Source organism: Chlamydotis macqueenii, chromosome 9, assembly GCF_036417535.1.
Source record: "Chlamydotis macqueenii isolate bChlMac1 chromosome 9, bChlMac1.mat, whole genome shotgun sequence".
Lineage (NCBI taxonomy): Eukaryota > Metazoa > Chordata > Aves > Otidiformes > Otididae > Chlamydotis > Chlamydotis macqueenii.
In genome coordinates, this window is record NC_141564.1 from 10,445,812 (window position 1) to 10,458,437 (window position 12,626).

The 12,626-nt window shown below is 51.8% G+C and overlaps 1 protein-coding gene across 1 annotated transcript; it reads right to left on the reverse strand.

Annotated features, from left to right (window-relative positions):
• Positions 1–2,639: 2,639 nt before the first annotated feature.
• On the reverse strand, positions 2,640–11,156 carry SRPRB (SRP receptor subunit beta). The gene is made up of 7 exons (XM_086754252.1): positions 11,026–11,156; positions 10,781–10,875; positions 10,593–10,670; positions 8,752–8,834; positions 8,165–8,301; positions 7,386–7,440; positions 2,640–4,976 (listed from the first exon to the last, which is right to left on the reverse strand). Exons 1-7 carry the CDS (start codon positions 11,135–11,137, stop codon positions 4,760–4,762), a joined length of 777 nt encoding a protein of 258 aa, XP_086610378.1. The 5' UTR covers positions 11,138–11,156; the 3' UTR covers positions 2,640–4,759.
• Between the last annotated feature and the right edge of the window lie 1,470 nt (positions 11,157–12,626).

Below are 12,626 nucleotides of genomic sequence, written 5' to 3' on the forward strand. Positions count from 1 at the left end.
CCAGCGAGGGATGCCCCGTGCTGGGACGGCTCCTCCCAGGCTCTACAGCTGCACTTTGCCCATCACTTTGAGGAGGGGACAGCCCCCCCCAACCACGTGGAGCAGGAGGCAGACTGGGGCTGGAGCACAGCCCCATCCCATACACCCAGAGAAGTGCCTGTTGTGGGCCACAATCCCCACTCCGATGGGACATTTCCAGCCAGGTAATGCCCTCCCAGCTGGGACAGAAGCCAGGGAGATGGCTGCCAACCCTGTGAGGCTGCCCCGTGCGCCCTCCCGGCCTGCGCCCCTCACAGAGATCAGTGTGGACACCACACACACATCTTGTGAAGTTATCACTAGGGGTTTATTGCAGAACATTTGGGGGTTTGTTGCTCTTTTTTTTTTTTTTTTTAAATAAAGGTCACTTTTCCAACTGCGGTGCTTTACTAGTCTTCCCCCCTCCCTGCCAGCAAGGCAAGGTGGTGAAGATGCCTGCAGGTTGCATCCTGGCAGATGGTGAAATCACTCCTTGCTGGCAAAGGAGAAGAAAGGGTGGTAGGTGGGGGCATGGGCTTGCCCTGCAGCTCTGCCAACGATGCGGGGGCTGCAAGGGGCTGTGTAGAGCAGGCTCACGGGTGATGCAGCCGAGGAGCAGCAGTACCTGCCTGCACCAGTGTGAAAGCTCTTGGCAGCCTCAGGCCCCCAGCTCCCTGCCTGCAGCCCTCTGCACCCTGCTTAAATCATCCTGCACACTGCCTACAGCCCCATGCCAAAAGATTAAAGCAGCCCACTAGACTGGGAAGAGAAGTGTTGGCTGGGAAGTGTCAGATGCAGGGATGCACCTGCTGATGATCCACCCACTGATGTCCCATCCCTGGAAACATTCAAGGCCAGGTTGGATGGGGCAGTGAGCAACCTGATCTGGCTGGAGATGTCCCTGCTCCTTGCAGGGGGGTTGGACTGGATGGGCTTTAAAGGTCTCTTCCAACACAAATCATTCCATCATTCTATGACAATGTCCAGCTGTCACCTGTAGAGGGTGACATGGGAGCACCACTTGACCGGTATCACAGGAATTGCTTCTTGAGCTTATCTCAAAGGACCCACCATTCATCTCACCCAGCCAATGCTGCTAAAAGGTGAAGCCAAGAGCAAAGGGCTTGATGTGAATACACCAGATCTGAGGTCACATCTCTTCCCTGACTCCTGTAGGAGTGGGTGGCTGCTGAAGAACATTTGCCACTCATAGAGGACCATGGCAGCTGCTGCTGGTTGGGATCAGCAATACCATCACCAGGGATGAGATAGCAAAGGGTGTTGGAGAATCAGTCGATGAGTCAGGATCAGTGAGGTCCGTGGCCAGGCACACACACAGCCATGTCTGAGCTGGAGACAGCTACACCTGCTCAGGAAGGGACTGAAGGGCCAGGACTGAGCCAAGCTGGACAAGCCTCAGGAGATGCTGGCCAGCAAGTGTACAAGGTGGCCCAAACGGGGCCACAGGGTAGCTCCTGGCCCCAAAGGTGTCAAGGTGGCCAATGCCTCAATGCACAGGAAAGGTCACGGTTGCAACACCTGGTTTTGGGAGCCTTGGAAACCACCACCACTGGGGCATCAACATTCAGCCGTCATGCTACTTCTGCTTTTCTTTGCCTTTCAGCAATCTCTTCTCCACTTCCATATGCTTTCTGCTGTCCTGGATCTCATTGTGCTTGTCGATCTCCTCCGAAAGCACCCTTCCCTTCCTTTCCAGTGGAACAATTTGCAGAGAAAGCACAATCTGTCGCGAAAAAAAAATTTCTCAAAAGAGCTTTACAGCACAGTGAAATCCTTGATCCCTGCAGACATCCTTGCAGCGGGGTGACCGACTCCGGGTCAGGCAGCTGGAGCAGAAGGGACGGAGTTTATCACATCCCGCTGGCTTGCCAAAGCCGCCTAAACACACTGGCTGCCAAGCTGCAGCCTAAGGAGCAAGGAAGGAAAGAGGGAAAAGTAAGAGGAAAAAACAAAGCACGAAACTGACTAGGGGGAAAAAGAAAAGAAAACAACATTCAGAGTTTCCAGTTCTGCCCTTTTCCCTCAGCCACTGGGGAAAAACAGCCCCAAATATTTAACAGGCAAGTCATAGAGCACCGTCCAAAAAACACACACAGCTCTGCAACAGCCCCATGCACTGTCCTCCGGCACAAGCGGCACCGGGTACAGCCCCAGCCCAGCCACGCCGCCGTCCAGCCGCCCCGCAGCTGCGCCCAGCTCTATCCAGCTGTAAAGCCGCAGGGTGCCGCAGCCACCTCAGCCACAGAGCAGGGCAAGTGCCTTGTGACCTAAGCCACAACGGCCCTGCACAGTGCTCTGCAGCCGGCTTGAGCTTTCCTGTGCATTTGAGCAAAGAGCCTTTTTTCTGGTGTGTGGTTTGGGTTTTGCTACAGGATTTTCTAACATTCAGGCTAAGGAGTAAATATGCACCCCCAAAAAAAAAAACCTCAAAAGCCCTGTGTGCAGGAGGCACTGATTTTGGACAAGACAGACCTGGCCACCAAGCAGGAAGGTTGATCTCCAGCATCGTGTTGAGCAGAAGCAAAGCCTCAGCCCATGCAGCTTTGACACTACTGAGAGGCCAATACAGACAGACTTAAACCAAGACTTGAGAACAAACATTTAAGCAAAAAATTTTTATTTACGGAATACTTTTAATAAGAATAACTTAAAACAGACTATGGCCTCATGCTACCTTACCCCAGCAGAGGCTGGCGCTTGGCCTCTGCTTTACGAGGAGACAGGTCTTTGCAAGCAGAATAACCACCCAAAGAAACAGCAATATTCGCGCTTCAGCATTTCAGATTCAAAGCAAGCAGCCCGGGAAGGATCACGAGCTCGAGTTCAAAGCATGACAAACATGTTCTGACGATACTCTGGCTGCAGGAAACATAAGAATATAATGTACTTTGTAAATATAATCTTCGCCATCTCCTGCACCGATAGGAGAAGAGTCACTGGGTTCTGCAAGACTAGAAATGCAAGGCTCAGCTTCATCACGAGCTCAGGTCTTTGCTAAAAACTGCTCTTGCTCTTCCCAACGCTACTAACGGTTGGCAATGCTACAGGGAGGCAGAGGATGCCCCAGACAGAAAGGAAAGGAACACAACAGATCAGCTGAGTGGTGAAGGAAGCATCAAACCAGAGCTGAGACGAGCCTGCAAAAGACAGAAAAGGTCCACCAGGAGCCAGCCACTCCCTCCTACCCCTAAACAGAAGGGAAAACAACAAAAACAAAGGAAAAATTTCAATGTCAGCAACCTCAGTTCACAGTGTAGCATCCTGGAGAGCAATCATCCTCACAGGTGCTGCACAGAAATGACAGCTCTGGAAGGGGAAATCAAGACCCCAGCACAGCAGCAGGGTCTTGTCTCCCACCTGACACCGGTGCTGCTGGAAGATCTTCCCCGGGGATAACTGATGCTCCTGGACAGAGCATGGGAAGGAGGAGAACAAATGTCCATCGGACAGGTCAGAAGCATTTTGATTCAAAGCCCTCCAACACTCCAAGCTTCTGAGCAGCCTGCTGAGCCACTGCAAAAGCTACAGCAACAGGCATTCCCTGAATCTTCCCTGCAAAATTAACAGTTAAGATCACACATGGCAGCAACTTTGGCTTCAAACACCACAAAAAAAAGAGGAAAAAAAAAAAACAAACCTGTAAAAATCCCACATTTCTTTCCCCTCTTCATTGAGCATCTTCCTCACAAGGAGGAACCACACTTGCACACTGACGTGCTAGCAGCTCCTTGACTTTCCTTCTCACTTTGCCACAATTGCTGACTAAGTACAGAAAAAAAATCTTACTGCAGTCACTGGAGCAGGAGACAGCACAGCAAATGCCTGTCAAGCCAGATCTCACACATAATGTAAGTATGAATCCAAAAACGTGCCTGCCTCAGTTTCAAGCTGAGAGCCTACTATAACCCTGCCGCTTGGAGCCCCAAGTATGGGAAGGAGAACCTTTCAGGACACAGCCCTCAGTTAACAGAGACACTCCCAAGAACTGTCCAACTGTGGAAGTCACCCAAAGACACAGGCACTGCACAGTGACAAAGGCAGAGTAGCTAGCCTGGTTTTGGCATTTAATTGACCACTCCAGTCCCACAGAAACGGGACTGCACCAGTTTGGAAGAACGGAAACGTAGGAGACAGAGAGGAAAACAGCTTTCTATACTCTCCTCAATGACTGCCCAACTGAGAGAGTCTCTGCACTTCGCAGGGGCAGCACAGGTGATGTGCACAGCGCTCCCAAGGAGCCAGAGGCTGGGGAAAGAAGTCCAAACCAGGAGGTGATCAGTAGCTCCCAGAGGCAACAGGGTTGCAATGCTAAACCAAGGCAGGAGACAACACGCAGACTCCAATCTCTAAAACTCACCTGGCAGTACGCTCCTTCCTAATTTGCTTGGCAACTACCAAATGAAAAGCCTAAAGATTAAGGAAATACAGAAACCCAGAGGGTCAGCAACCTAGAAGAAGACAAAGGAAGAGGGGAGAGGAAGAAGTGTTGCAGTGTGAAGAGACAGTCAGAGGAAATCACACCAGCGATTGTGTCATGATGTTTCTCCCAAGCCCATGAACAGCCGAGGAAGATACCACAATGCTGATTTCCAGCTTGAGTTTCTTCTTTCTACAGCAAGATGAGATTTGAGTGCTTCAGACTATCTTTTTCCTTTCAGTTCACAACTGTCCCGCGCCCCAGCCTCCCCAAGTCTCTCCCTCCAGCCCTGCCCTTCTCCTTTCAGGCGATCTTGGCCAGCCATTTCTCGAGGCCCTCGAAGTCAGCATCTCCTTCCTCTCCCTTGTTGCCCCGGGCACTGCACTCCACAAATTCCACCTTCATGGGTAGCTGGGAGAAGTCAAAGTCCTTGCCCTTCTTCCCCAGCTGGGCAGGGCCCCCAGTGGCTGAGCCATCCAGACTGGTGGGGGCTGCAGAGCGGGTCACTCGTAACGTGTTGCTGCAGACAGAGAAGGGAAAGGGTCAAGAACTGTGAACCAGGGGAACATTACCTACACCATGGCCACTGAGATGTTCTGGATCCTGCTGCATCAGCAGGATGCCAGCTACATTAAGGACAGAAGGTCCCATGGCTCTGCCCTGTGAGGCACAGGTGGGGGCGGGCACTTTGGCCACTTCTAAATAACTGCTGAAAGGCATAACTGCAGAGAGGTTCGAGAGAGCAAGACAGACAGGAGGCTACTCAAGGAGAGAGCACTTAATCAGGTTTTGTTTCGCAACAAACGGCAAGAATCAGGCACTGATGTCCTCACCTGAATTTCCCCAATATCCTCATGGCAGATACCAGTCAGCAGGAATTACACGATTTAGGTCACAGTGCTCAGGATCTGCACTAGTTTAATGGGTTAACTGGCCAGACAGAGATATCTGTGATTACAGGGATCATGCAGGGGCTCACCCCGCTGCCACGTGAGTGTGCCAAGTATCTTTGGGGACCGAGGGTGACTGAGTCTCCCCACTACTCCCATGAACAACGCCTGCCCAAGGACCAGGTACAATGTCACTGCTGCTCCTGCCCTTCAGCTTCCTGCAGCATCTCAACTCTCTGTCATGTGTGGGGAGGAAGGATGGACCTCCTTGTCCACATTCACCAGGCATCACGGGGAGGCAACACGGGGAGATGGAACAGCCCAACAAAGACGCACTGCAATTTGACTACCTCTGAGGTCCCCAAAAGCGAGGCTAGGGAAGTCAAGGGGCTGCCCCAGGCACAGATGCAAACAGAAATCTCTCCCCAGATCTTCGACTGCCTAGTAGAGCCTCACAGCTGGAGTGCTGCATCTCTTCCAGAGACAAAGCAGCCTGGGCAGTGCCTGCTGTCAGTCAACCCCAACTACTCCTTAATCACAGAATTCAGCTAAATTAATGGGACGCAGGGAAAGAACAACACTCCCCAGAAGTGTGAGTTCAAGAATAAAAGAGCAGACACTTCCTTGGCTTCTCCACACAAGAACATCCAAGTATGGCAACACAGGGAGAGGATGGCAACAAACTGCCAGCCTGCAGGAATAACACTGCCTAACAGGGCACATACAACCTACCTAGAAACCCAGCTTCTGCACACAGATAACTGTCAAATGCTCAACATCAGAACCAAGGAATGCTTATTTTCCTGGAGAGCTTGAATATGTGGCAACTAATTCCTCCCTTAAAAACAGGAGGGTCAGGTAACCAGTTTGGAAGAGGCACCAGCACAAATAACCCTGCTGCCGTCTACTGGCCAAAGAGATTATAGAACCACAGAACCATGCAGGCTGGACAAGACCCTTGGGATTATTGAGTCCAGTCGTAAACCTAACAGACAAGCCCACCACTTGGCAACAAGATGGCCATAAACCACAAACATGAATCTGTTTGGAGAACAAAGAGCTACACTCCTCCTACGCCCAAGACTACCTTGCTGCTAACTGCAAACCAGCAAACAGGACCCGCAGGCAACAAAAAGGCAAAATATCCAGTTCCGAGCGTGTGTAGGGAAGGAACACCTCTACTGGATGCTGGTGGAGAAGTTCGCCACAGCACTAAAGCTGCATAGGTCTCTCCCAGAGCAGATTTGACTGAACTACAATTATGGGACTGACAGACAGAATTTTCATGCACAGAAATGAAATATAGCTTAAAAAAAAAAAAATCTACTTGCCCCCTCCCCAGATGGACTTGCCAGCCATTGACATTGCAGCTCATTCAGCTGGCAGCTTACAGCATAGCACAGTCTACAAGCCACTTTCTCCTCCTTCCACTTCCTATTAGAACCTAAAACTTGCACTGGATCCCACATCATGTGTCTTCCCACGTGAATGTCCTTCCTAGGGGGGATACAGAGCCAACACAGGGGCCCCAAACAGGCTCCTGCAATGCCCGTTAGCAGACCAGGAAAACTAGATGCTCTCTCCCCAGCTCTCCAGCTTTGCATGCCCAGTCATTTTACATCAGAGTAGCCCCACAAAAAAACACCTGTGCCAGTACAACCTAGCAGTTACCAAGATCTTCACAGCACTCACAGGAAGCCTGACATTTGGCAGCCAGCCACACCTGTACCTCAGAAAGGATAACACCCTGGGAGGCATCGCTTGGCCTAGGGGTGGCAGCTTTTAGGAAAGGACTGGGGTGTTGTTTCTCCACCCTACAGCTGCTAGGAGGCAATACGCTGTCTGTGCCTACTGCTTTTTTGCGTGCTTTAGCAAGGAGCCATCTTCTCTCCTCCTAGTTACACCTACACAGACAAAACAGACAGCTCTTCTTCTACAGTGAACTTAGATGTGGCTCAAGGGAGCTCATCAAGCACTAAGGTAAGAGACAAAGGAGAAGAGAGAAGCTCAGAGGGTTTAAGATCTGACTTCATACTTACAGCTCTTTCTCCAGCTGCTGCTGAATAAGTTTTGCTGATTTTGCCATTGTGATATCTAGAGAGAGAAAATAAAAAGAAATTAGGTCTTCGGCTTTATGTCAGAATTCAGAACCTGGTTCCTCCTCCCAAAGGTACAGCAAGGCCTGCTCATACTGTGCAGTCACACAAGTTACCGGGACAAGGCCAGCAGTGTCTGCGCTAGGATAAGGGACACTGGAGCTTTGGGTTTGCAGGCGTGAATGAGAGCAACCCGAGAGTCTGATATAATGTCTGGAATTAATTTCTTAGAAGTTGTAGGCATTGTAGAAATTGTAGGGATCTGAAAATCTAGTCCTTTCCAGGAACTGGATGTTCCTGCTAGTCCAATCAAGAGAAAACAAATAATCCTGGCAACTAAACGGCTGTCTGATTCTAACACTGAAGCTACCAAGTGCGCGCAGATAGTTCATTATGCTCAAGCTGATCCTATTCGCTGCTGCCTGCAGATTCAGGAAGACAGGTCTGCACAAGCAGAAAGTCACCTGCCTTGCTTAAGCCCCATCTAAAAAGCTGTAGCTCTCCCAAGTGGTGCCTCTCTGCGAAGCTATTAGAAGTACCTGACCTAAGAATTCTTCCAATGGCTGCTAGAAATGTTCCTGCGGAGTAGTCCACGTTTAAAACTAACTTCAAGCCTTCATTTGCTGAAATCTCAACTCCTAAGAAATTCAGCATCCAAGGCAAGAACCCCTGTCGCTCAGGGACTGAATCGGATGTCCAGCCCACAAGGCAGCACACAATACCTTGCTTGTTGCAAGCGATCAGCAGCGGGGGGGCATTTTTGAGCACAGTGCTATCAACCAGGACCTGGTACAGGAACTCCGCCACATCCTTCACCTCCCGCTGGAAGGCCACGCTGTCCACCACAAAGACAATGGCTCTGGAGGAAAAGAGGGAAGAACACGTGCTGGGTCCGAAGCTCTGCAAACATCTTCCCCTACAAGTACTTCAGCCTAACAAGGGCTAACACACTTGTTTCCACATCTGGTCTCATCCAACCCAAGAGCAGGTTAGCACGTGCTGCCTGAAATACACCCCAGGTCCACGCAGAGCAGGAAATCTTTCCCTCTCTGCCCCAGGGATGTACGACATCCCCTAACCCTCCCCGCTGCAGCTGCTTTGCCTCCTGATGCACTACAAATACAGGGAAGCAGGAAAGCAGAACAGTAACTAAACCCTGCTACCCCTCAGCAAAGCTCTGACTTTCAGGGCACCATGACAGAGAGTGAATCCAGCCCAGCTCACAGCATCCTCAGCACCGTCATTTGGTTCACCTCTGTCCAAAAATGTCAGCTGCCCCCTCCTCCCCCGTCAATCTTCTCCACGTTACCTGGCTGCAGCCTTGAACCTCTCCAAGAACTGAAGTCGCAAACTCTCATGGCCTGGAAGGTCGATTAACGTCACATTAGCACTCTGGGAACAGAAGCGAGAAGGTGTCAGCAACACCTAATCTAGAGGTACCTGCGATCACATACCAGGGAAAACCAGTCTGATAGTGGATTCCAGTAAGCCTGTTGTGGGGGCAGCAGCAGGTGAGTGAACTCCCACACTGGACAGAAGCACGTATCTCTCCCCGAGGTGCAGTCTCCCCACCAGCCCAAACAATTCTGACAGGCAAAAGAAATGCTGAGGAACAACACTCATGGCCAGGACTCAGTAACGAGGGTCCCAACACCAGCAAACCACCCACCAGAGCTGAGAGGACAGCACACGACTGCAGGGGAAAAAGAATGCTCAACCCATTTCTCATCCGCAGCACAACTGCCACACAGGCCGTGCGACCGACAAAGCTCCAGCAGTCACTCCTCTCAGTACACCAGCAGATTTACACCGCCCCTGACAGCAAAAGCACTCGCGCCTGTCCTGCAAGTCCCCGAGACAGAACGCTAATCCTGCAGTCTCTGAACCAAGGGGTCTGTTCAGGCACATGATCTACCCAACTGCCAAGCCCACCTAAATACTCATCGCTTTGCTGGGAATGGCACAAAAACGCCCTTGCAAGAGACTTTTAAAATTGAAAGCAGCTACAAACATTTCCCTTTCCACAGGCTGCCAGCAGAGAAAGCAGTGCCATCAGAGACAAGAAATGTCTCTCACACTCCTGGTCGAGGTGCGGCCAAGTAGGGCCACGTCTCCGTTCTCCAGGTAACGCTCTTTGTTCTCAAGAGGGGAGAGAACACTACATGAGACCCCACCTACTCACTGCTCTTAAGATTTTAATGGAAACTTTGTCTACAACTTCAAAAAGAAAAGCAACAGCCCACACTGCAGCACTCCAGCATCTCTCCTCCTCCCAATACCTCCTGTCTACTCAATCTCAGAGACACAAATACAAAAAAAACCCAAAAACCAAACCCCTGCACTTCCCTTTACTAAATTTTAAACCTCTCATTGCCATCACTGTTACTAAAGGTGGCCGTATAGAAGCCACAAAAGCGTCCTTTACTCTTACAATTCACCAGCACATAATGTGCTGCCAGCTTGCTGCTTTCACTGCCACACGTGCACCCAGCACGAGAAAGAAACACTTCTGAAACTAAGGAGATTGTCTTAAACTGAGAATAACCAGGTCTGTGGCAGCCCAGGACCCGAAAGGAACCAAAATCCTTTATAAAACCGTATGAACTTCAGCTGGAGACTCTTTTTTAAGCCTCCTAAAGCTTTTAAATTCAGATTTTATTGGGAGAAGCAGAAATTACTGCCAAGCAAATAAACCAAACACTACAGAACAATGTTCCCTCACAAATTTCCCTCCTGCTCCAAACCATACTGCTGTCCCCACAGCACTGTGTGTTTTACCACACTCCTAAAAGCAACTCCTTTTCCTCTTCCATAGAAAAAAAAAAAAAAAAGTCACGCGCTACCCACCTTTCAAAACCCGACACACAGACGTGGTTTTCAGTCAAAAAGCTTTCACAATTTGACAAGAAAAAAGAACCTACACAGATGAGGAGTCCCTAATACTTCCCAGTATTTTCCTACTTCCTCAGCACACATTGCCTAGAAAAACGCAATCCTACTCTCAGATCAACCCGGGGACTGACTTCAAGCTGGGAAGACTGGGCAGCACAAAAAGCATCACGCCAGGTTTAACAGAAGGAGCAGAAAAACAAAGGCACCAGTTGGCTGAAGCAACCACCCACGGGTTAGAGCCACAACCTGCCCGCTCACCTTGTCCTTGCTGACTCTGTAAACTGCGGAGCTGTCAGTGATCGAGGTCTGGGTGTCGCGGTATCTGCCTGACAATAGCTGCAGTGAAGAAAAAAAAAAAAAAAAACTCATTTTCGGGAAAAGGAGGGTGGAGGAACACTGGCATCGCGTTTGATCCACGCAGAGAGAGCCCGCGGCTCCCTGCTCACCCGCGCGAAAAGCAGCGTCTTCCCCGCGTCGCAGAGGCCCAGCAGCAGCACCGCCTTCCGGCTGCTCCTCCTGCCCTGCACCACTCTCCAGATCACTGCGGGAGAGAAGACGGAGCGCCTCAGTCCGCCGCTGGCGCCCCCGCCGCCCCCTCACCGACCGCGGCCCGCCGCTCCCCGGTTAGGCCCGCCGGGCGCGACCGGGGAGCGGCGACAGAGGGAGGGTTCCCCCGCAGGCCGCAACTCACGGAGCGTGATGGCGACGGCGAGCAGCGCCAGGAGAACAGAGAGCACGGCGGTGTCGGGCGCCGGCAGCTCCCGCCGCAGCGCCTCCAGGTCCGGCTCCAGCCTGCCCGCCATGCCGGCCCTCCCGCACACGTCGCCCTACTCTTTCGCTTCCGGTTCCGGCCCCGCGGCCTGCCGGGACGGGCGGGCGGGGTGCGCAAGGGAGGCGGGGCCGCGGTGTATTACGGGAGTTGTAGTTCCGGCGGGGCGGGGGGCGGCCGCCATGGCCTGAGGGGCGTGGAGGGGATTGCCCGGCTCCCCCAGCGCCAGATGCTTGGTTTGAGACTCGGCGTTTTGGAGATGCCTGGCCACGTCTCCGTACTGGGTCTGGTTTTGCCCCCCCTCCAACCCATCACAGAATGGTTTGGGTGGGAAGGGACCTTCAAAGCCCATCCAGCCCAACCCCCCTGCGAGGAGCAGGGACATCTCCAACCAGATCAGGTTGCTCAGAGCCCCGGCCAACCTGGCCTGGAATGTTTCCAGGGATGGGACATCCACCACATCCACACTGTGCCAGTGTTCCACCACCTTTAGTGTAAAAGATGTCTTTCCCTATGTCCAGTTCGAATCTACCTCCTTCTAGTTTAAAACCATTACCCCTTGTCCTGTCACAACAGGCCCTGTTAAAAAGCTTGTCCCCATCTTTCTTATCAGCCCCCTTGAGGTACTGGAAGACCGCTATCAGGTCTCTCCGGAGCCTCCTCTTCTCCCGGCTGAACAGCCCCAACTCTCTCAGCCTGTCCTCACAGGAGAGGTTCCAGCCCTCTGATCACCTTTGTGGCCTCCTCTGGGCTTGCTCCAACATGTTCACATCCTTCTTATGTTGGGGGCTCCAGACCTGGACACAGTACTACAGGTGAGGTCTCGAGAGCAGAGCAGAGGGGTAGAATCCTCTCCCTCAACCTGCTGGCCGCACAACTTTTGATGCAGCCCAGGATGCGGTTGGCTTTCTGGGCTGTGCAAGCGCACATTGTTGGCTCATGCTGAGCAAGACGTCCACTCAGAAGGAGACACCCAGACGGTTGGTGGGCTGGAGGCTCACCCTATGGGGGTGAGGCTGAGGGACGAGGACTTGTTCAGCCCGGAGAAAAGATGGCCACATTCATACCAGGCATTGGGAAGATGGAGACAGGCTTTTCATGGTGGTGCAGGATGAGAAGCAATGGGAACACATTGAAACAAGAGAGGGGCAGAGTGGGTATGCAAGAAACTTCTTCCCCTTGAGGGCTGTCAAGCAGGTTGCCCAGGGAGGTCATGGAGCCACCATGCTTAGAGGTTCTCAGTGCCTGACAGTGTCAAGCCCTGAGCAACATGGTTGACCCCATGAACTGGGGAGCCCCAGAGGCCCCTTCCCACCTGAGGCACTCTGTGACCCTCTGGTGAGGTTTCTTTTTTTCCATGCCTCCTACTTCTGGGACAAGGGGTTACATCTGGTATGGAGTACAGATGATGTGGCTTGTCTTGGGGTAAATTCTGTAGTGGTAACCATAGCTAGTCGTAGAAGCAGGCTCTAAGGGGCACTGTATCTCTTTCTTTGCTAGCCTTTAAGAAGAGGTTTAAAAAG